A 25,598-nucleotide genomic window follows, 5' to 3' on the forward strand; every position below is an offset into this window, starting at 1 on the left:
GCACCGAATTGTCATCAAAATTTATTGAGAATTTTTTTTTTTTTTGGAATATCGGTATCCCGGTTTCATAAATTAAAAATACCAAAATACTGGTATTAAGATTTTGACAACCGGTATTTTAAGCCCTAATTGTACTGTATAGAAATTAAGGTTTCGTTACTGTACAGTGAAAATAATTTTCAGTATACGTATGGAGGGGATAAAGGGACTATAGACCCCTTATCAAAATAATGTCGTTTTTTTTTTTAAACCCCTGGAACTGTCCCTGCTGAATCCACCTATTCCAAGTTTTGATGAGGTTCCATGATTGTCGGATCTTGAAGGCTGTGCTACCAGTTTGTTTGCCAAACGTATGGCACCATCTAGTGATAAAGACCAGTCTCAATTTGGCTCGTGTAACAAATTGGCTTCAGATTGTGTTTAGTAAGAATAAAAGTTAACTGTTTATCGAGATGGATAATTCGGAGAAAGTAGAAACTTTTTTTGCTTATTTTAGGAAAGATACATCTGTTGCGATGAGATATTTTTATCCGTTTATTGGTGGTATAATAGGAGCGTTGGGTATTTCAATCAGTAATCACTGTACTCGCAGGCCAGTAAAGAGTGGTAAGTTCTATGCAGAAGTGACCTGGTTATATTTTTGATTAAAAAAAAAAAAAAGTGGCTGTTCGTAGAAAAAACTCGATCGTTAAAAATAGTGTATAGTTTACGAAATCCCGGTGTTCGAATTTGTAGTTTCATGATTACTGGATGGGATGGAAAATGTAGCATTGCGATGCTTAGAAATCTTTTCTCATAAAAAATGCCCTCATGAATGGCGTAGCAAATCTGCAGTGAGGCTTTAAGAAGGCATTAGAGATAGTTTTTAAGGTTGCAAACTTCGAATGAGGCAGGGTTAATTCATGTAACAATGTAAGTTACTGACAAAAGGTGTGGGAGCAGGGCCGGATTTACACATAAGCTAAACAAGCTACAGCTTCAGGGCCTGATATTACAAGGGGCTTCGTTCCACCTTAAAAATTCTTTTTTAATATTGTCACAGTGAACGGCCACATACATGTTATAGCTTAGGGCCATAACACGTTTAAATCTGGTTCTGTGTGTGAGATATAATAAGTGGATTATTGGAATGCATGCTGTGGTGTTAATTAAGGATATTATTCTTCTTGCATCCTCTCTACACGGTGTGAGAAAGGCCTGGGTTCGAATCCCGTCATTGACTCGAGGAATTTGTAGGCTTTTTCAGAATGTGCCCGAGTTATTATTATTAGTCATATGGTGTAAGGAAGCCTGAGGCTTATGCTGCACCAGCCAAAAATAAAATTCCTGAGTTACCCTGAGAGAGAGAAATAGAAAGGAATCACCAAGAAAGAGAAGAATGATGATATCCAGCTCAAGACTCTGGGTTTGCCAAGTGCATACTCACCAGATGGCAGCCCCTGGGGACAAGTTAGTTGGTATCAGGCAAGCATTGCATGGTTTTTTCCTCCAGAAATCTTGAATTTTTTTGTCCAGTAAACAGGCAAATTTTATAAATTTGCAGAAAGTATATATGGTGTAGTATGGTCCACAGTGGTGCTTCTCAAATCTACAATAATTGCATACCCCATTTGAGAGTTTAGCCTTACCGGCGTACCCCTTCTTGGGCGATGATAATTTGGGAGTAGTTATAATACTATTTTATCTGGACTAGGGCAAATACAGTGGTGCCTTCGTAGCCAGGTGGGCAGGAGCAGCAGTGCATAGCACAAGCTTCTTGATTAGACCAGGGTTCGAGCCCGTGACCACCAAATACGGAGAATGCTGAACGGTCAGGGAATGACCACTGCATATCCCCGGAGCAATATGGCCTTAGTTGCTAATGCCCCTAAAAACCAAATAACAACAACAGCAAATACAGTACAATATATGGTACCGATTTATTAATATATAATAAAAGTTATCCGTGTATACTATATATAGAAATAATAATTAAAAAATGGAAGTGATAATAAAAATCAACAAACATTTTACAGGACATTGTAGATATATATGGTGGATTTGTACCAGTTTGAAATTAAGGTACAGTGTTAGCTAGTGAAGAAAGCACATTTTTAATACTTACTGTTTTGGTACTGAAATTGGTATTAAAATGTAAAAATTTTAAATGAAGTTTAAACTGTTACTTAGGAAGCTTTTTTTTTTTAAATTTTACATGACAAATTAAATTTACTGAGTAATTCAGGATTAGTCAAATAACAGAGTATTTTTTTGAAAAGACTACTGTCTGACTTTATAAAATTCACCCAGTTACTGCTCATACATAAAACACAAATAGAGTTCATATGCAGAAAGGGGAGACAATAAACAGTAAACAAATAGCATAATTATAAAGTGATTATTTTCTACAGATGTCCAGTAAAACATTGCTTGGGTCACTACATATAAACAATACACACACACATGTGCACGTACACACAGTGAGATAATAAGCATTTACTGGATCACTTAAGATGGCATAGAATAAAATCAGATGAAAGGGGGGGAATAAGAAAAGAAAATCTGAAAAATCATGGATTATATAGCGCTATCTTTTTTTTTTTTTTTTTCAATAAACTGAAGCTGTGATTCAAATAAGAGAAGAATTTTACACGCTCCAATATACACAGGGTTCAGGTTTTCAAGTATTGATTCAGTGAAGCGGCTGGTTCAATTAACCAGCAATTCCTATAATTTAGTACCTGTCATACTAAATTTTATTGGATTGTTTTCTGTAGCTAAAAAAACTATGATAAAGTAAAATAAAAAAAATTCTGCTGTATTTCCTTTAAAATCCTTTTGTATCCCCTGGGGGAAGGTGTACCACACAGAATACACCTGCTCCTGCTGCATATTACTTCACATCATTAATACCACTACTTATTACAACAGAACAACAGTATTATGTGCTTTAGACATCAAGTGCATCAGTGTGACATCTGCTGTTGTCTTGGTACAAGATAATTCTTCTTCACATGCAATATGAAAACTGACACAACATTTTATGTGTTATCATTGCAAATGCATCCTGAATTCATTGTTTCAGTTCATCATCAGTTGCCATGCAATGTTCTGCAACCTTAGCTTTGACCCCCACAAGGTCATTATATCTCCAGGGGCTCACATCTGGTGAGTGCAGTCCCACTCACCAGATGTGAGCTTGGCAAACCCAGGGTCCTATGCTGGATATCATCATTCTTCTCTTTCTTGGTGATTTCCTTCTACTTTTGTCTCTCTGGCGTCTCTGTAGCCAGGTGGGCAGGAGCAGCAGTGCGTAGCACACGCTTCTTGATTAGACCGGGGTTCAAGCCCGTGACCACCAAATACGGAGGTTGCGGAAAGGTCAGGGAATGACCACCGCATATCCCCGGAGCAATATGGCCTTAGTTGCTAATGCTCCTAAAAACCAAATAACAAACAACAAATCTCTCTCTCAGGGTAACTCGGGAATTTTTTTTGACTGGTGCAGCATAAGCCTCAGGCTTCCTTGCACCACATAGCTAATAATAATAATAATAATTTCAAGTAGTCAGGTTGGGACTGCACACTGCTCACAGAAGTGCTAGCAAAAACTTGCCAATTGAATGGTTAGGGAAAATTTGGGCGAGATAATTTTGAACTGCAGACACATGATGCACATGTGCCCCATCTTGTTAAAAATATATTTCAGAATCTCTCAAGTTCTGGTATGAAGTAATTTTCCAGCATGTTCAGATATGACTGCTGGTTGACTAGCCCATCAAAAAAGTAAGGACTAGCGAGGCAGTGGGCAGGTGATGCATCCAAACCATAACATGTGGTGGTTGGTCTTGCACATCTTCCGCATAATGTGAATTGGCAGCACACCAAAAGTAAACATTGTGTGGAGATGCATTAAGGTAAACAGCACTCTTATCACTAAATTTGATCTTTGATCTTTTTGGAATGTTATCAAAATGCCACAGCAATCTATCATAAGCCATCAGTCCCCTTTCGTGATTTGCTAATAATTCACAAGTACGGTTGGTTTATATGCTTTCATTTTACGGTCATGTTCATTGTGTGATTTAATGATGTTTGTGAAACATCCAACTTTGCAGACCATTTTTGTAATGATGTTCTTGGATATTTGAGAATGGGTGCTTGCATATTTTGCATTTCCAGATGATGAATTTTCAGCTGTCTGCTGCATTTGGCATCCAGTATGCTTCCACTCTGAAATGCCTTATTTTCCCAATGATGAAGATTCGATTTGGATAGCGCTGGCTTTCCAAATTTCTCTTATGAAGTCTTTTTGCTGTCTTTTACTGTCTTGTTTGTGCGTGTCCTCTCGTGATATTGCACCACTGATATTAGCCTTTCTTCCACTATAAATGGACTGGTATTTGTCATATTACCTGAAACAAGCAAAAAATTAAACACCAAAAATCAAGCAAAAAGAAATAATAGATTATCATCAGCTCTTGAACAGACAGAAAACAATGTCCTGGGACTTATGGCACAGCCCATAAGTCATTGATGTGCCTACAACAGTTGTATCCTGAAAAACCTACAGGAATATTTAAAAAAAAAAAAAAAAAACTTAAAGGGCATTTGATAGGAAAATTAGTTACACAAAAATAAGAACTAATGAAAGTTGGGAGAGAAAAGAAGAGTTCAAAGAATATATGAAACCAAAAATTGGAACAAGTTGGGAGTGATAAAAAAAAAAGATTGCGACTAATATTACTATACAAAATGTAGAATGATAATGAAAAGTATCATTTAAACCTATCAGATACAGAACTCTAACATATATACATTTTGTCTCTGCATGTTTACAACAATAATTGATGTAAGAAGTGGGGTTCTTCAAGGATCAGTATTAGGACCACTGTTGCTTTTGATTTTCATAAATGACATCTATGAAGGGATAGAGGGCGTGATATCTAAATTTGCAGATGATGTAAAGATTGGTAGAGTAGTTAATGATCACCACTAAGCAGAGCTTCTTCAGAGTGACCTAGATAGACTTCAGGGATGGTCAGAAAAATTACAGCTATGCTTTAATCCAGCAAAGTGTAAGGTATTGCACCTGGGGAACAGTAACCCCAAAATAACTTATACACTTGGTGGAGATGAACTAAAGCCAGTAGTGGAGGAAAGGTACTTTGGTATTACAATATGGTCAGACATGAAGTTCTTTGAGCATTGTAGACTGGTTGCAAAGAAGGCCCATGGTGTCCTATCGATGATTTATTGAACAATTGCTAGTAGAGATAAGGACGTCATAATCCCATTATACAAGGCTATTGTTAGACCACAGTTGGAATACTGTGTTCAAGTATGGAGACCACACCTAAAGAAAGACATTGTACTTCTTGAGAGGGTCTAAAGATGGGTAACTCGCCTGGTGAGATCGGCAAAAGGGCATCCATATGAGGAAAGGCTTTGAATATGTGGGTTGCAGAGCTTGGAAACTAGGCACCTTAGAGGAGACTTGATTGAGGTGCTTAAGGCTCTGAGAGGCATAAGCAAAATGAATGAGGATGAAATTTTCATTGTTATAATCAATTCTAGAATTAGGGGCCACAATTTCAAGTTACGGGGGGGGGGGATGTTTAGACTGGATTGCAGGAAGTTTTATTTTAGCCAGCGAGTTATAAATTAATGGAACAAATTACCTACATGAATGGTAGAAGCTGACAGTTTGGGGAAATTCAAAGGTCAACTGGATACTGGGCCTACGGGAGGAGCGAAATGCATAGGTTTTCTATTTTATTTTCTCTTATTAATTATAACTTTTTAAAAATTTCTTCTTATTATTATTTTATTCTTATTCTCATTTATTTTATTTTATTTTATTTTTTATTTATTTTATTTTTTATTTATTTTATTTTATTTTTTATTTTATTTTATTTTGGCTGGTGCTGCATAAGTCATAGGCTTCCTTGCATTATGTGGCCATTGCTAATACTAATTCCTAAAAATTAGCTTCAAGTTTGAAAAAGGATAACATACTTAATAGGAAAATAATGACTGAACAGCAACCCAGTATAGAATTCTTGTCCTACTAACCAAAACTTCAACAGAAACATATAAAAACATGTAAACCTTTACAAAAAACTGTGTAAGGAATTTGTTATACCCAGATTCACTGTATTTAGATGGCATAAGCAGTACATTATATAACCTCAATTCAGGTTATTTGTCAGTATCATTAACTAGTGAAACTATTGGTACAGCATCTGCTGTCATCCCTGAAGACAGATTAATTGCAGTCAGAAAACTTGCAAAGGCCTTGGGTATTGGTTATGAGAGTGCACAAAGGAGCATTTTAAAAGAACATTTAGGAACGCTACATGCCGACTCACATTGGGTCTTTCCTCCTTTCTCCTAAACAGAGGCAAGTTGAAATTGACATGTTCACCACAAAAATAACTACCACTATCAGAAAAATGCTCTTTCAAACAGAATCATCACTGGAGATAACTCCTGAATCTGCCAGTAGAATTATGAATCAGAACAATAAAATTCACATTGGAAACTTAATCCATTTCTAAAGAAAGCATAATATATGAAGCCTGTAGGCAAACATATGATCATAATCTTTTTCAATATGGCACCACAATGTGTACACAGTCAACATGTATCAGCCAGCTATGGAAACTTTGGTCACTGAAGGTCTACAAAGTCAGCCCAACACTGACGCACTTCCCAGAAGCAACCATGGCAAAATCATGGACCACCATCAAGGTTGAAATGACCGTCATCGACAAGGAGGATAAGGCTACCTATCTGAACGACATAGTGGTGCTCAACACTAGCAACCTGTAGCAAACATAGGAAAAGATCAGGAAGTACTCAGACCTAAGACAGAAAGTCAAAGATATGTGGCATATGGAACATGTAATGACCATCCTAATCACCATGTCAACTACCAGTCTGCTGTCAAAGAGCCTCCGTAACCTAGCAGCAAGGTCTACCAGAGAACACTTACATGGAACTCCAGAAAGCCATGATCCTGAACACCTGTAGGATAGAAAGAGAGTTTCTTGACCAACAGTAATAATAGCAATAATAATAGTAACCGGGCACATAACCAACCACCCCATGTACTTGGTATACCAGGATCTGTCATTAGGCAGAAAATATCCCATAAAGGAGAAAACGTTTTATAATAATAACACACATAGCCCTACAGGTTAAAAGATAAAATGACATCAACAGTTTCCTTGTAGTAATGGTGATCTACAGAGAATAAGAATATATCAACATTGAACTGCCCAATAAGTTTGAACAATGGATACAGAAAGAACATATCAATGGAAAAGATTCAATTAGAGAGAGGAATTAATGATAGCTTTTATCTAATACTCTTTGGGGAAATGTACCAACCAACCTTATCCCAAATAGGATGAGCCTGCCAAGTATTTGAGAAGAGTTTGGAAACTGCCTCTAAAGATTTAATGTGAAGAAATTTCTTCAGTGGAACCCAATTTAAGTTTTCTATCATTATAATGCAGGAGATGGTGTGTTCATGACCAGTTTTTAGGTTAGCCATGTTAGTTACTCATATTCTGCCGAGAAGAGGCTTAATGTGCAGCAGCCAATCAGATTTCACATCATATAAGATAGAAGAAAGAACGAAGATAGATTTTTCAAGGTTGGAGATATGAAAGAGCTGTCACCTCAAAAGCCACATCTTTTGGAGAGATAGTGCTTTAAGAAAGTTGATGCAAGACGAAAAATAAGTTTAGTATACGACCATCAATATCCTTAATACTTAATAAGACCATCAATATCCTTAATACTTAATAAGACCATCAATATCCTTAATACTTAATACTCAAAACAAGATTTTTTAATTTCCTCTTCAGTGATTTCTTCAAATTCACAAAGAAATTTAAATACATTATTACATTCATTTAGATTTTCACACCTTTCCTGAATAGAATTTAAGGCTGTATCAAATATGTTTATGGTCATGTTTATGTTCCCATTGTGAATGTTGGTATGACTTCTTAATTTTACATTAACGTTTGTTACGTTATTTTTATATTTAATTTTAATTGTGAATGGGCCATTAAAGAATACAATATTATTTATTAACAATGCCACGTTCGCTATTTCATCGCCGACCACTATATTAAATTAATATTAATTTACATTTTAATTTTATTCTTTAAAGTGCACTACGGCCGCCTGCGTGCATGCATGCACGCACGCACTGCACACCTACCAGAACCGGCCCTTTGACTACCCAAGTGTGAAACACCATAAGCAGGAGTCAAGGCGTATCATCCACACCACATAGAAGAATGTCATCCCTCTGTGTAACCAGGCAATACTAAGTGGTAAATGAATCTCATAAACCATTGCGATATCATCATTTACATCAGTTGACGAGATAGAAGAGATAAGGTTGCCAGAGCAAACAGTCTTCCTTACAATTTGAGGATACAGATGGTCTATCTCTAAAAATGTTCTCAGGCTGGCTGCTAGATAATCTACTGAACTGAACCTATTGGTAATTCTCTAGGAGGCATATGGATCGGCTAGTGCAGCGGTTCTCAAACTGTGTCGTGATGTAAAGGGGCGTTGCGGACAATGTAATAGTTTGTAAGATTTCCATGGCAAATATTAAAAATGTATTAAGAAGTTTTTTTTTTTTTTTTTTACTATTAGATATCTACTACTATTTGATCTGTATTATGAAGTTGGATTTTTGGCATTGGCAGTCATTAAATCTAAGTACAGATCAAAATTAAATGTTGAAATAAGCGTTGCCATTTTGAAAACGATGCATAGGTTTGATGATTTATGCAATAAAAAGCAAGCACAAACATCACATTAATGTTTTTAAGAATAAAATAATATCCCGATTATTATTTCATGTATTAATAATTATTGTATTAACATATTAAAATTAAGAAATTGCTCAATTATAGATGTTTTACTTCAAGAGAGACTGCAGGAAAATTTTACAGATCAAGGGAGGTGTTGGCTCAAAAAAGTGAGAGAACCGCTGAGTTGGTATATAATATCACTGTCCCTACTCTGCCAGATATTGATTGGAGGCAGTCCAAGTAGTTTGTGTGCAGGGGCAGAAGACATTGTTGAAGCCACATTATATTAAGGAGCTGGGTATATTCCTGTTGCACATATGCCATAATCAAAAATTTTATTACTTCATACAATGCCCAGCGTCCTCCGCTCACCTTTTTTTTTTTACTGCTGATTACATCATAAATAGTCAAACTAATAGAACAAACTTATTGCAAAAAGATCTAACCTCCCAAACATTTCCTTGTTCATTTGACAAATTTACATGGTCTCAGTTCCAATCTCAGTCATGTCATTTCCACTTACAGTCTGCCAAACCCCATGTACTTTTTCTGACAGAATCACAATTATCAGTTAATTTAACCACTGCTCATCTCAGCTGTCTGAATTATTCCCTGTATGATGCCTTTCTCTTCAAAGATGGTACTTGTGCATAGTAGTAGTAACGGCAAATGATGCAAGAAAGCAAGCTTATATAGCATCAGCCAAAAAAAAAAAAAAAAAAAAACTTACACAGTTCACCCACCTGCACCATCCAAGAATTTGTCTAGTTCTTTCTTGAATTTATATCACCCATCCACTTTTACAACAACAAATGGAAGCCTGTTTTAACAATGAACCACCCACTGGTACACTGGCTAAAGGCAAATGTCCACACATCTATACTGCAACCATCCTTCCTCAACATGAATTTATGCCCTCTCTTGTGTGTGGTCTCAGCAAGCGAAAGAATGCCATTAGCATTCACCTTATTCAATCCATTCAAGGCTTTAAAAACCTCATTCTGATCTCCCAACAGGTGCCTAGTTTCGAATCGCTGCAATTTGCAGAACTGAAACCTTTTTAGATAAGAGCACCCTTTTGTTCCCTTTACCAGTCTGATTACCCTTCTCTGCACCGTTCCAGAAGATATACATCCTTCCTAAAGTAAGGTCACCAGACCTCTATAAAGTACTCAAGATGCAGCCTAACCACAGCCTTGTACAAAGGGATAACACCTCCTTATCCCTGCTAGCAGTGTTTCTATATACCATTGACAAAACCCCATGAGCTGTCCTGGCAGCATGTCTGCACTGTTCAGAGAATTTCAAGTCTGACTGCACAATTTCCGAGGTCTTTTTCATTCTCCCCTACCTTGACTGTAGTACCACACAGTTAATAAGTTACTCTGGGGTTACTACTACCCATATGCAGTACCTTTCATTTGTCAATATTAAACTTCAACTTCCATTTTAGGAATTACATTAGTAGAGGCATATGATGCAAGAAAGCAAGCTTATACAGCATCAGCCAAAAAAAAAACAAACACTCCCATTTCACCCCTCCGTTCATTCCAAATACCTGTCCAGCTCAGCCTTAAATTTATTTAGGCTAACTTCCACAACAAAGGATGGAAGTCTGTTCCACCAACCAACTACCTGCTGGCTAAAGGCAAACTTCCACACATCTATCCTACAACTATCTTTCCTCAATTTGAATTTATGCCCTCTCAGGTGATTATTCTGAGCAAGAGGAAGAATCCCATCAGAATTGAGCATGCTCAAACCATTCAAGGCTTTATACACCTCAATCAGATCACCTTGCAGGTGCCTAGTCTCCAGACACTGTAATTTGCAAAACTTGAACCTTTCTTCGTAAGAGCAACCCTTTGTTCCATTCACTAATCTTGTTGCCCTTCTCTGTACTCGTTCCAACAACTCTACATCCTTCTTAAAATGAGGCCTCCAGACCTGTGTATAGTACTCAAGGTGTGGCCTGACCATTGCCGTATACAAGGGGATAATCACCTGCTTATTCCTGCTAGAAAAAATTCCTGTATATCATTGACAAGACACTATGAAGTACTCTTGCAGACCGTCTGCACTGCTCAGAAAACTTCATATCTGCCAGTGTAGTACCACAGAGTTGATACGTTACTCTGGGGTTACTGCTTCCCATATGTAGTACTTTACATTTGTCAGTGTTAAACATGCAGTAGCTCACCCCGATGACTGTTGTTAACCACCTTGCCAACCTTTGTATCATCTGCAAACTTAGACATTAAGCCTGATATACCTTCATCAATACCATTGATAAATATTGAAAACAACGAGCCTAGCACTGAACCCTGGGGAACTCCACCAAGAGCACTGCCCATTGATAACCACTCTGTCTTCTTCCACTTAAAAATTCCTTTATCCATAACAGTAACTTGGTCTTAATGCCACATTTCTCCAGTTTGTACAGCAGTCTTTTATGTGCAACAGTATCAAATGCCTTCCTGAAATCCAAGTATCTTCTCCCTTCAGTGTATCAGTCTGTTGACTGGTTTGCCCCTTTGATGAGCTGTTTCCATTTCTCCCATTCTTGTGCTAGGTGTTTCACTTCTGCATAGCTTCGAAGCCCAGTTTCCTTCAGAATTGTATTTATGATGGTGTTTCTTGATCTTCCTTGTTTTTTCCTGGTATTTTGCCTTCCAGCACATCCAGTAACATCACTCTATACCTCATGGTGTGTCCAATCCATTGTAGCCAAAAACACAGATATGACCAACGATTTGAATGAGTTGAACTTAAAGCTGTAGGGCAAACAACAGAATATTGCCAACTTATATGGTCATTTGAATGGTTTTAAAAGTAAATTGAAGCTTTTGAAAACAACATTGGCCAATAATATTTTTACTTTTTTTTCCTAATTGCAAAAAACAATTTGAAGAAATGAAGAATTTTATGAGAACATCATTTTCAGCTCATATAAAGTGCATTGAAACAATCATGGAGGACATCGATTTGGCAACATTAGGGAAATTGAAGAAGATATTTCAGTTTTCATTCAACCATTGACTGTCAGCATTGAAAACGTAAGATTGGACCTCCAACTGAAATTGTGCGATTTGCAATCCGACCCTTTTTATACTGGCAGAATCGAAAAGGAGAATATATATTTTTTAAATTATTACCAAGAGAGCGCTATCCGAAATTGAGGAACTTTGGACTCAAAATGATGTGCTCAATGCTTGGGATGACATATCTTTGCAAAAGCACTTTTTCAACGATGAAATTCATAAAATCCAAATACAGATGTTCATTGACTGATAAATCACTTTCACATTTACTGCGATTGGCAACTATAAGCATCGATATTGATATAGCTACATTAGTCAATGAAAACGAACAACAACCACAAAGCTCTCATTAAAATGAAATAATAATTATAAACAATTGTATCTTGTATACTGTTTCAATAAAAACTTTTATAAGCAACATGACTTTCCTTTATTACAAAATTTTAGAAGTTCTTGCTAAACCTAACGGTAGGACTCTCCAAATATTTTAATATCTGTACTGTATTTATTATTCTGGATTCGGCCCTTGGGTTGATTTTTTTTTTTTTTTAATGTGGCCCCCAGATTGCCTAATGTTGGACAGCCCTGTCTTATACAATGGGATAATGACCTCCTTATCCCTGCTGGCAAAATTGTGTATATCATTGAACCATGACCTGTCCTGGCAACCTGTCTGCACTCTTCCAAGAACTTCATATCTGACAGCACAATTATCTCCAGGTATTTTTCATTCTCCACTTCCCTGAGTGTAGTCTCACACAGTTGGTATCTGGGATTATTGCTCCCGATATGAAGTAACTTACATTTGTCAATTTCTCAGCCCATTTACCTAAATTTGTCTAGACCTTGTTGTAGTAGTATACCATGATATGCCTTCATCAATATCATTAATAAATATAGAAAACAACAATGGGCCCAGCACTGAACTTGGGGGGGGGAGACTCTGTTAATAACATCGGACCAAGAAGAGCAGTGCCCACTGGAAGCCACTCTGTCTTCTCCCACTCAACCACCCGTTTATCCATAGCAGAAACTTGCCCTTAATGCCACATTGCTCCAATTTTTATAGAAGTCTTATGTGAAATATCAGAAGCTTTCCTGAAATCCAAGTATACGATGATAAAATTAATTTTTTACATTAATTTTTTACACTAGTTCTTTTGTTCCCGTGTCACAGTACCCAATCAGATTGGTCAGACAAGATCACCTTTTAACATATGTCCACTCTGACGTACTCTGGTAGATACTTAATAATTTGGAATTCCCTCTTTTTGATCTTCTCTTGCTTAAAAGGTAATTTGGAATCTCCTCTTTTCGATATTCTCTTGCTTAAAATCTATCTATCCTCCATTCTGTCAAATTCATCTGTAGCCATTATTTTCCTAAGTCAACTAATCACTTGGAACTTTCTGACCCACTTTCTTTGAAACTCGATTCTCTCCAGTTCAGATTTCCTAACAGTGAGATACTTTTCGTTGCAATTATGTTCTCAACTCCAGCTGGCTCCCATTTTATAGTCACAGGGACCCAGCTGGGTGAGATGCCAAGACTTTAACAATTACTAATGACCTTACACAGATTGTTCGTATACCTACCAGAATTGCAGACAATCCTAAATACACACCTAGTGCACTTGATCTTTTTCTCACAAACAATCATTCCAAGTACATAGTCAAAGGATGTTCTATAGACATCTCAATTCACAACTTGGTGGTGGTGTCTTCTCCAGCAGGGCCTTTCTCTCTCATGCTTATTCTAAATCTTGTGTTGTTTGGCATCACAAGAATGCAAAATGGGATGATTGTGATTTCTGTTCTTCTTTTTCTTCTTTTCCTTGGTTGGATTACTGTTTTAAATCTTTTGTTGTAAATGTTTGCTCAGATCATGCCAGTGAAATTATTCATGTAGGGATGAAATCCTTTATTCTCACTCCACCTTAAAATCTAGCCTTATCTAAGCCTTTGCTTGCCATTAAATGTGCTAAAGCTGTTCAATATGAGAATGTTGCATATCATAATTGGCTTGCATTGCAAATCTCCACAATAATTTTCTGCCTACACCAAAGCTCACAAACAATGTAAAGTAGTTATTAATCAGTCCAAACTACATTTTGAATTTTGAACAGGCTATATGAGTAGAAAACTTGCTTCTTGTCCAAACGGTAGTTGAGCATTCTGGTCATTCTGGCCACAACTTTTGCCCATATGTATCCCCACCATCTCTCAAAACTCAATGGTTCTATTGCCACCTCAGTGGAAGATAAAACCAACTTACTAGCATCCTACTTTTCTTCTAACTCTTGTATTGACAATCTTAGTACACCACCTCCTACCATTCCCACACCGCTCCACTCAATACCTCCTGTGGTCTTCCATCAAAAGGATATCAAAATTATGAACAGTCCTAATGCAAAGAAAACTCCAGATCCTAATGTACTTTTCTGCTTGTTCTCAAAACGTGTACTCCTGAGCTTACTCCTTTTGCACATCCTTACTTCACTGATGTTTTTCCCTTCAGTTTGGAAATTTGCTCACATCCAGCCATTTTCTAAAAAGGGTGACAGATCCTTCCCATCCAAATAGTTAATGATATAGAGGAATTTTTCTAGCAGGGATAAGGAGATGATTATCCCTTTTTATAAGGCAATAGTCAGGCCACACTAGGGCTTGCATAAAACCGAGAAATTTCAAACCCGAGTTTAACCGAAGTTTACTCTTAAAACCGGTTTTAAAACCGATTTTCTCAGACTTAGGGAAAATAATTAAAAGCTTATAACACAGGTATTTATTTTATCTTGGGTAGATTGTACAAATCGTAATCAAATCTTTTAAACAAAATCTATCACCTCTTATAGTAAAAAAAATTAAAATTCTCCAAAAAAGTAAACAGCTTGAGATTATACAAAATTACAAATTATATTCAAATCCTTTGAATAAAAACTATCTTCTCGTATAGTAAACAAAAAAATAATAAGCCCTATAATAATAATAATAAATAAATAAAAATAATGTGAAAAAAAAAACAGCTAGGGGAAATTATTTTACTATTTATTGCTCAGCTTTTTTCTGAAAATGATCCTTTAAAAAACACAGTATATTAAGCATTTTTCCTGATAGACTTGACCTTATTTTTGTGTTAAAGAGACCAGTGATCGAAAACACTCTCTCAGATTGGACACTTGTTGGTTTAATGGTCAGCAGTGCTCTATAAACTTTCTCCAGCTTTTCACTTCTACTGCTAGTTGCTTCCAAAATTTTAAATTCTTTGCTGATTTCCAATTCACTCGGATATTTTGAAGGCTCTTCAGTTAATCTCTTTATTACACTATCATACTCTCGCATGAGTGTATCTCCACCATTGGAACTAGACGAGTCTTTGTTTTCTTCTAAAAGAACTGTTCGTTTATTTTCAGTTTCTTCATTCAACGCTAAGACTCCTTCGGAATGTTTTGCAAATAATCTCTGATAAATCTCTTCAGCATGCTTTTTCAAAACTTGCTTACTTGGAAAATCAAAAGTTCTTGAACCTGAATCTTCTTTCTTAAATTTTTTGGGGTTGTGTAGATAGCTCAGCAAAGCCACAGTTTGGCAATTTCGTCTTGCATTGTAACGCTGCAAAAGGCTTTGGTGAAACTTTAAAGCAAATGGGTTTTCTGCTGTATCAAGCTTAGCAACCAGAAATTCTATTGAAGACTCTGCTTTAAGTAAGTCTGTATCTTCTGAGGTTATAGCCTTCAGAATCATTTCAACTGGTCGCAAAGTTTCACATAGCAATTCAAGGTTTTCCAGTCATCGTCAGACACAGCTTCAGTTGACAGTACTGCACATAGAGCATTTGGAATGCAATTTTTCAATTTCAAAAATCTCTCAATCATATAGAATGTGCTATCCCATCTAGTCTTGCAATCTAATATAAGTTTATATTCTTTCCATTAAATTTTGCTTTAATAAAATTTTGTAATATGTTATTTTTGATAGGCGATTTTCGAAAAAGCTTGCAAATTTTTCTGACTTTGTTAATAGTCTGTGCAATATTTGCCATTGTATTGAAGAAATAAATGAGCTCATTGGTAAAGTCGGTTTGATAAAGCATGCCTTGCTGTCTTTCTTCAACTTCTTCATCATCACTACTTTCTTCATTATTTTCATTTTCTTCATTGTCTTTGGGAGACTCAGAGACTGTGGCACCATAATTGATTGCTTTTTCATAAAGTACATCTGTAACTGACAGATGTATACAATGGGCTATACATTGTTGATGATTCGGCGTAATTTGCTTGCCAAACTTATTCATCATTGCTGCTCCATCGGTGGTGCAGGCAACAATATCCTCATCCAAGTTCAAACCAAATTCCTTCAAGTGTCCATTCACAATTTGCTTAGTTCTTCTGCTATCAAGTGAACCATTAATCTCAATAAGACCTAAAGACCAATGATTGTCTTTTGAATGCACATTTATATTCATATACCTTTTATTTTGTATAGACGTATATTCGTCTAGAGTCAATGAATACCGTGCACCCAAAACCAATGAATTTTTGAAATGCTGAATGAGTTCTTTCTTAGTTTTATAATAATTCAGAACCATATTTTTAATTCCATTCACTGAGGCTGGTGGTAATTTATCATATTTATTTCTCTGAAGGTGAAGGCTTGATTGTATAAACTCACTCTTGGCAATTGAATTAAAAGAAAATCCATCTAAAGCAGCTAATTTTGAAATCTCTTCTTCCATAGATTTTTTAACGATAAAGTTTGCTAATGTTCTTACCATTTTTACGGGAGGTTCACTATTATCTTGTTTAACGTCAATCTGATGCATTTTCTTTAAATGCAACATCAAAGATGATGTAGATCCTCCAGACGACTTCATTATCTTCTGACATTTCGAACATTGTGCTTCATCTTTGCTTTTTCGAGCAAAATAATTCCATACAATTGATTTCATCCTAGACATATTAAGAGTAATAAATATTAATTAGTAGGAATTTATATCACCGACAATTTTAAATAAAAATATTGAAGATAACAAAGGCACAATACTATGCATCACTTCCGCAAGCACTGAATGAAGAGTCTAAAGGAGGCAAGTTTCAAAATTTTCACGAAAGAAATTTTTTATTTATTTACTCGCAATTTTTTTTTCCCCAATTAAATCTATTGTATTTTCAAAATTACATAAAAGCTAAATTTGGTGAAGCTGCTTTTTGGAGAACATTTGATCGCAAATTTAATAGGAATAAAGAAGCAAAAAACTTTCTACGATTGAAATTTGATGCAATATTCAGCGAATCTGTTTCTAGTGGGTAACCATCAATAAGGCGAGTTCCATAACTTGCCTGGAGAACAAGATAGATGGAATGGAGAAATGTTGACCATTTTCTTTTACGCTATCGCTCCGACTCACTCAGTCAGTAAATGAGTACACCTGCATCATGCCATGATACTGGTGGGAAGATAAAAGGTATTCCATCCTAGATTTGGGCCACTTGCCCATGAGATTCGTACCTAAACATAAAATAAAATAAAATAAAAAAACATGTTTAAAACATAAAGCAGTTGAACGATCCAGACAAACGAGCAAACAAAAGAAAATGTGCGTAACAAAAAACTATATTTGAGGGCTAATTAAGGAAATATTCAAATCCGGTTTTAGAAGCTCGGTTTCGGTTTTAACAACTCAATATGAAAACCGATTTAACCGGTTTTATAAAACCGGTTTGCAAGCCCTAGGCTACACCTTGAGTATTGCATACTGGTCTGCAGGCCTCATTTTAGGAAGGATGTAGAGCTGCTGGAACGAGTACAGAGAAAGGCAATAAGATTTGGTAGGGAAACAAAGGGTTGCTCTTTACAAGAAAGGCTTAAGTTCTGAATTGCATATGCAAACTTTGATCAGTCATTGTGGAAGTTTGTAGATTTAATAAATTCAAGGAAGAACTGCACAAACTTTTGGAGCGAATGGATGAGTGAAATGGGGAGTTTTTTTTTTTTTGCTGATGCTGTATAAGCTTGCTTTCTTGCATCATATACCTATGCTAATGCTAAGTACTTTCCCATTCTCTTTTCAAAGTAACAGAGAAATCCATTTACTGCTAACTCCTAAAATATCTCAAAACCTTCTATCTGATTAATGATTACCAATATTGATTTCATCACTGTCTGTCCACTGGTGATATACTGTCTTATGTTACCCATTTATGGAAAAACTGAATGGAAAAGTTGAAACAGGAAATGTGTTATGTTACCCATTTATGGAAAAACTGAATGGAAAAGTTGACACAGGAAACAAGCAGTTGCTCTTGACCTTTCAAAGGCTTTTAATTGCGTTTGGCATAAAGCTTTCTAAATAAGCTTCCATCTTATGGACTGCCAATTTTTCATAATAGGGTGTCCAGTTTTCTCATTGACCATTCATTGCAGGTGATGGTAGTGACTTGGTTTTCTAATTTAGCATTAGCATTGGCATTTGATTCAAGAAAGCAAGCTTATGCAGCATCAGCCAAAAAAAATAAAAATAAATAAATAAAAAATAACCACTTCCACTTCACCCCTCTGTTCGTTCGAAATACCTGTCCAACTGAGCCTTAAACCTATTCAGGCTATCAACCTCCATGACAAGGGATGGAAGTCTGTTCGACCAACCAACCACCCGCTGGCTAAAGGCAAATTTCCTCACATCTATCCTACATCTGTCTTTCCTCAATTTGAATTTATGCCCTCTCAGGTGATTATTCTGAGCAAGAGGAAGAATCCCATCAGCATTGAGCATGCTCAAACCATTCAAGGCTTTATACACCTCTATCAGATCACCTCGCTGGTGCCTAGTCTCCAGACACTGTAATTTGCAAAACTTAAACCTTTCTTCGTAAGAGCCCCCCCCCTTTGTTCCATTCACCAATCTTGTTGCCCTTCTCGTTCCAGCATCTCTACATCCTTCTTGAAATGAGGCCTCCAGACCTGTATACAGTACTCTAGGTGTGGCCTGACCATTGCCTTATACAAGGGAATAATCACCTCCTTATCCCTGCTAGAAAAATTCCTATATATCATCGACAATACACCATGAGCTACTCTTGCAGCCCATCTGCACTGCTCAGAAAACTTCATATCTGCCTGCACAACCACCCCCAGGTTCCTTTCATTCTCTACCACTGTTAGCGTAGTACCACAGAGTTGATACATTGCTCTGGGGTTGCTGTTTCCCATATGTAGTACTTTACATTTGTCAATGTTAAACTTCATTTGCCACCTCTCAGCCCATCTGCTCAACCTTTCCAGATCCTGTTGCAGTAGCATAGTGTCAGTAGTGTCCTTGACAACCCTGCCAACCTTCATATCGTCTGCAAACTTGGACATTAAGCTTGATATACCATCATCAATATCATTTATAAATACAGAAAACAATAATGGACCCAATACTGAACCCTGAGGGACTCCACTAATAACATTAGTCCACGATGAGCAGTGTCCATTGATTACCACTCTCTGTCTTCTCCCCCTCAACCACCCCTTTATCCATAGCAGCAATTTGCCTCCAATGCCACACTGCTCCAATTTGTGCAGCAGTCTTCCATGTGCAACAGTATCAAAAGCCTTTCTAAGATCCAAGTATATAATATCAAAGTTATTCCCTGCATCCAGTTCTTTTGTGACTGCATCATAGTATCCAATCAAATTGGTCAGGCAAGACTTCCCCTTAACAAAACCATGCTGTGTCTGAGCTATAACTGAAGTCTTGTCTAGATGATCCTGCAGTGCTTCTTTAACCAGTGCTTCCATTAATTTTCCGGGAACAGAAGTTAAACTAACAGGTCTATAATTACTTGTGTCGCCCTTTGATCCTCCTTTGTGAACACCTGCATTTCTCCACTAATGCTGGTGTTACCCAAGGTTCAATTCTTTCTCCCACTCTTTTCCTCTTCTATATTATTAACCTTCCATTGACTGGAAATCCAATCCATATTTTGCTGATGAAACTGTTTCTACAGGGCAAGGTTTCTCAAACCTTGCCCTGTACAAACAGTTTCTCCTTTCTCTAACCGGTGCAATACCACCACTTTGCTTATTGGAGGCTTGAAGTGGTGGAACCCATGTTTAGTCTCCAGAGCTAAATACTGGTCAACCCCTCCCCATCTCTTCCATCATGAAGTATGACTGATGACTTTTGAGGTTATGATGAACATCATGGCAAGATCCAATCTTCCTTACATTTCGAGGGTACAGCTCTAAAACGGTAAAACGGCGCCTCCCTAGCCAGGTGGGAAGGAGCAGCAGTGCGTAGCACACGCTTCTTGATTAGACCGGGGTTCGAGCCCGTCACCACCAAATACGGAGGATGCGGAAAGGTCAAGGGAATGACCACCGCATATTCCTGGAGCAATATGGCCTTAGTTGCTAATGCTCCTAAAAACCAAATAACAACATCTAAAACGGTGTTCGCAGGCTGGCTGCTAGTTAGTACATTGGACTGAACCTGATGGTAACTCTTTAGGAGGCTTCCTGATCAGCTAGTGTATAATCTTGCTACCTCTACTCTGCCAGATAGTGACTGGAGGGAGTCCGAGTAGTGTGTTTGTGGGGAGCATTGTCGAGGCCATGTTATGTCAAGGATCTAAGTATATTCTTACCATGTGTACGCCATATCCAAAAACTTCATTACTTCATACAGCATGTTCCCCCCACTTTTTCTTACTATTTAATACACCATGAATTGTCAAACTAATAGAGTAAGTTTATCTTACTTAAAGGCCATTTCTTAAAGGCCATTAACTTAAAGGCCATTAACATAACATGGCCTCGTTATTAACATAACGAGGCCATGTTATGTTAATGTTATTCTTGACAGACTATTCCCGGTGGATGATCTAACTACTGATTCTGTTGTACATTCAAATATTCGAGTTGCAAATTCGCTTTATACCACCAATATTCAGACAGAAGAATTTACCATTGATGAGTTAACCTCTGTTGCTAAAAAGATTAATATTAAGAAATGTCCAGGGATAGATCTGGTTGAAAATACATTTATTTTGCGATTTTTCAAATTGCGTCCACAAGTACTGCTTTTACTTTTTAATAAATGTCTTCAAGAAGGTCTCTTTCCTGATATGTGGAAAATTGCGCTTTTAAAACTGATTAAAAAACCAGATAAACCAGCATTAAATCCTAGATCTTATAGGCCTATTGCACTTTTGCCAAATCTTGGGAAGTTGCTAGAGCGCCTAATGACTCTGCGTGTTACTGATCTTCTTCAGTCGAAAAATATGGTGTCCTCTAATCAATACGGGTTCTGTGTAGGGAAGTCTTGTGAAGATGCACTTGTTGAATTTGCTCGCAGCATTGAGAATTCAACATCAAAGTACACGTTAGCTACCTTTGTTGATTTCGAGGGCGCATTTGATTCTCTATGGTGGCAGAGTGCTCTCGAACGGTTACGATCAGCTGGATGCTCTCAGCAACTGTACCATCTGTTCGCAAGCTATTTCAGTAATCGTCACATTTTAGTGAAATCTAAATTTCAGGAGGTGTTTAGAGAAGTCTCACGAGGATGTCCCCAGGGGATCTATCTTAGGGCCTCTTATATGGAATATGGTATTACAGGATTGGATTTCCCGTTGTTTCAGTAGCACTAAAATCATCGCTTATGCCGACGATCTCACTATCTTAATTCATGGTTCATCTAGATCTGCTATCGAAAGTAATGCCAATGATGTCTTACAAAATTTATTTCAATGGACAGTGGATAATAAATTGACAATAAGTTTGTCTAAGACTAAAATGATGATCTTTGGATCACATTTAAACCCTCAACGACCCCCTTTAGTGAAGATTAATAATAACAGGATTCCACTTGTCTCTGAAACTAAATTACTTGGGATTACAATCGACTCAAAGCTTAATTTTGTCTCTCATTTAAATAATGTAACAACAAAGATCAGAAGATTCACTGGTGCTATTGTAAAAATTTCTCGTTCAGACTGGGGACTTTCTAGACGTACCATGAGAATTTATTATAATGCCGTATTCCTTCCTATGGCTACTTATGCGGCAGGTGTATGGTTTCACAGGCTTAGAACTGTTAAATTTCGATTGAAGTTGGCTACTATGCAACGCACAATATTATTATGTATGTTAAGAGCTTGTCGTACTGTTTCAACTTCTGCACTGCAGGTTCTTGCAGGTGTATTGCCATTGGACCTTCACGTTGCTTACAGAGGTCTTTGTTATAGGTTAAAAAACCAACTATCAACTGAATTTATGGGTTTGGTTCTGAACATTAATTCAGATATTAAGCAAGAACGTAATCGTTTGTGGAATGAAATGATAAATCTATGGCAGACACGCTGGGATACGTCATCTGTCGGATCTGTTACTAGGACTTTTTTCCCTGAGGTGACCTTTTGTGTAAAGCAGAAACCTGTCTGGTTCTCTTTGGATTTATATACATCCTTCCTCTTAACGGGACATGGATCTCTTAACGAAAAACTATGTCGTTTTGGTCTTTCTAGGACGGAAGCTTGTCAATGCGGGGAAAATGAAAATTGGAGCCACATTTTATTTGAATGTCCGCTGTATAATGACTTTAGAGATGTTCTTCGTTCGTCAGTTTCTACACTCTCTCATGGGCATGAAACTTTGCTGGTGGGAGACAAGAATTCTTATGTTGCTCTTCAGCAGTTTGCATCCGATGTTTTCACAAGAAGAAGAATTTGTTATACGTCTACGAATAATTCTACTTCTTTGTCTGGTGAAGCTACTCAATAGGGAGCAACATTCCCAAATTTTTTTTTTTTTTTTTTTATTAGTTTATTCATTTATTTTCTATTTATTTATTTATTCATTTACTTTTTATTTATTTGTTTATTATTTATTTTATTTTATTTTATTTATTTATTTTTTTTATTTTTTTATTTTTTTTTTTTAACACCACGGGAAATCCTTTTTTTTTTTTTTTTTTTTTTTTTTCTCTCCTCTGGAGTGGGCCCCCAGAGGAATCTGGCCCATCTTTTGCCAACATCAGGTGGGTCAGAGTCTCGAATTGAGACAGTGCGAGCTCCATTGAGACTGGCCCACCTTCCCGTGGTGTGGACGAGTACCCAGAATCATCTGTCCAGGTGACTGATGATTCTGGGTAGCCAAGCGGTCAGACACAACAACAGAACACACACATAATACACACAAACATACACTACTTATTTCTGGCCCTTCTACAGTGGTACTGTTCTTCACAGAGATACGAGGCGGAGATGAACTGACGTTCTAGGTGCCGCCCATTACAAAAACACATGTCCACACATGTCCACATACCTCTACTCTGCCAGATAGTGACTGGAGGGAGTCCGAGTAGTGTGTTTGTGGGGAGCATTGTCGAGGCCATGTTATGTCAAGGATCTAAGTATATTCTTACCATGTGTACGCCATATCCAAAAACTTCATTACTTCATACAGCATGTTCCCCCCACTTTTTCTTACTATTTAATACACCATGAATTGTCAAACTAATAGAGTAAGTTTATCTGCAAAAAGAACTAAACCTCCCAAACACTTCCTAGTTCATTTCACAAATATACGTGGTCTCAATTCTAATCTCAACGATGTCCATTTCCACTTGCAGTCTGCCAAACCCCATGTACTTTTTCTGACAGAATCTCAGTTATCGGTTGATTCAACTACTGCTCATCACAGTTGCAATTATTTGCTGTATGATTCCTTTTGCCTCAAAGGTGGTACTTGTGCATATGTCTGTTCCGATATTCCTTGTCAGAGACTTGGTAATTTGGAATCTCCTCTCATCGACCTTATCTGGCTTTAAATCTCTTTACCTCATTGTGTCAAATTCATCTGTTGTCTCTACCATTCTCCCAACTCCACTAACCACTTCTCTTTACATCTTGACTTTCTCCAGTCCAACTTTCCTAACAGTGAGGTAATTTTCCTTGGTGATTTTAATGTTCACAATTCCAGCTGGCTTCCGTTTTCTAGTCACACTGACTCAGCTGGTTGAGATGCTAAGGCTTTTGCAATTACTAATGACCTTGCACGGATTATTCATTTACCTACAAGAATACCGGACAATCCTAACCATACAGCCAACACGCTTGATTTTTTCTCACAAACAACCCTTCTAAGTACACGGTCAAAGTGAGCGGTCCTTTAGGCAACTCAGATCACAACTTGGTGATTGTCTCTTCTCCAATGGAACCTTTATCTCATGGCTATTCCCAACCACGTGTTGTTTGGCATTACAAGAATGCAAAATGGGATGACCTGCGAGACTTCTTTTCTTTTTTTCCTTAGTTGGATTACTGTTTCAAAACTTCTGATGTTAACATTTGCTCAGATCATGTCAGTGAAATTATTCTTGTAGGAATGAAATCCTTTATTCCACACTCCACTTTAAAATCTCATCCTTTATCTAAACCTTGGTTTTCCAATAAGTGTTCTAAGGCTGTTCAAGAGAAGAATGTTGCATATCATAATTGGCTTGTTTCCAATTCTTCAGTTTCATTTTCTGCCTACACCAAAGCTCGCAACAATTGTAAAGCTGTTATTAATCAGTCCAAACTAGAGTTTGAACCGGCTAAGAGTAGAAAACTTGCTTCTTGCCCTAATGGTAGGCGAGCATTCTGGTCTCTTGCCAAAGCTATTGGCCGCAACTTTTGCCCATCTCTGCTCCCACCTTTGTCCAAACCAGATGGTTCTGTTTTCACTTCAGCCAAGTATAAAGCTGACCTGCTAGCATCCCTTTTTTCTTCCAACTCGTGTATTAATGATCTTGGTAAAACACCTTCAACCATTCCCAACATGCTCCATTCAATGCCTCCTGTGGTCTTCCGTCAAAAGGATGTCAGAAGGATTTTGATGAATCTTGATTCTAAGAAAGCTCCAGGTCCTGATGGTATTTCTCCACTTGTTCTCAAAACCTGTGCTCCTGAACTTACTCCTATTCTTTGCCTCCTTTTTTCACTTTCTTATTCCAAAGGTGTTTTTCCTTCTGCTTGGAAATTTGCTCGTATCCAGCCAGTTCTTAAAAAGGGTGATAAATCCCTCCCATCCAATTATCATCCCATTGAAATTCCTTCCACTGTTTCTAAAGTAATGGAGAAATCAATTAATCGCCAAATCTTAAACTATCTAGAAACCTTCCGTCTGATGAACAATCGCCACTATGGATTCCGTCAGTGTCGATCCATTGGTGATATTCTGGCTTATGTTTCCCATATATGAACAAATTCAGTGGAAAAGTTTGGTGAAACACAAGCAGGCACTATTGGCATCTCAAAGGCTTTCGATCGTGTTTGGCATAAAGGTCTTCTAAACAAGCTTCTATCTTATGATTTGCCAACTGTTTTTTATAATTGGTTATCCAGTTTTCTCTCTGATCGCTCACTGAGGTTGATGGTAGATGGCCCTCTGTCTTCTAACTTCTCCACTAATTCTGGTGTCCCTCAAGGTTCAATTCTTTCCCTCACTCTTTTTCTCTTGTATATTAACCTTCTTCCATTGACTGGAAATCCTATCCATAGTTTTGCTGATGATAGCACATTGCATTCCACTTTCCATTTTGAGAAACCTTGCACTACTCAATCAGCTTCAACTTCTCGAATATCTGCTACCAATTCCTTAAATGCTGATCTCCAGGTAATTCTCCAGTGGGGCAAAGACAAATTAGTTGATTTCAATCCTTCTAAAACTGTCTTGTCTTATATCCTGCAAAAAGATTTCTTCTG

General features: G+C 37.2%; 1 protein-coding gene across 1 annotated transcript in view; it reads left to right on the top strand.

The window, feature by feature from the left end:
- The first annotated feature begins 368 nt into the window (after nucleotides 1-368).
- The window catches only part of ND-B14.5B (NADH dehydrogenase (ubiquinone) B14.5 B subunit), a 99,744-nt gene continuing 74,514 nt past the window's right edge, over nucleotides 369-25,598 (top strand). Inside the window, exon 1 of the mRNA XM_090390353.1 lies at nucleotides 369-606. Coding sequence (XP_090246479.1) covers nucleotides 453-606 — 154 coding nt within the window. The 5' untranslated portion in view covers nucleotides 369-452. The remainder of the gene's footprint in view (nucleotides 607-25,598) is intronic.

The sequence above is a fragment of the Mastigoproctus giganteus genome, chromosome 2 (assembly GCF_048544385.1).
Source record: "Mastigoproctus giganteus isolate SK-2022 chromosome 2, ASM4854438v1, whole genome shotgun sequence".
NCBI classification, from domain to species: Eukaryota; Metazoa; Arthropoda; class Arachnida; order Uropygi; family Thelyphonidae; genus Mastigoproctus; species Mastigoproctus giganteus.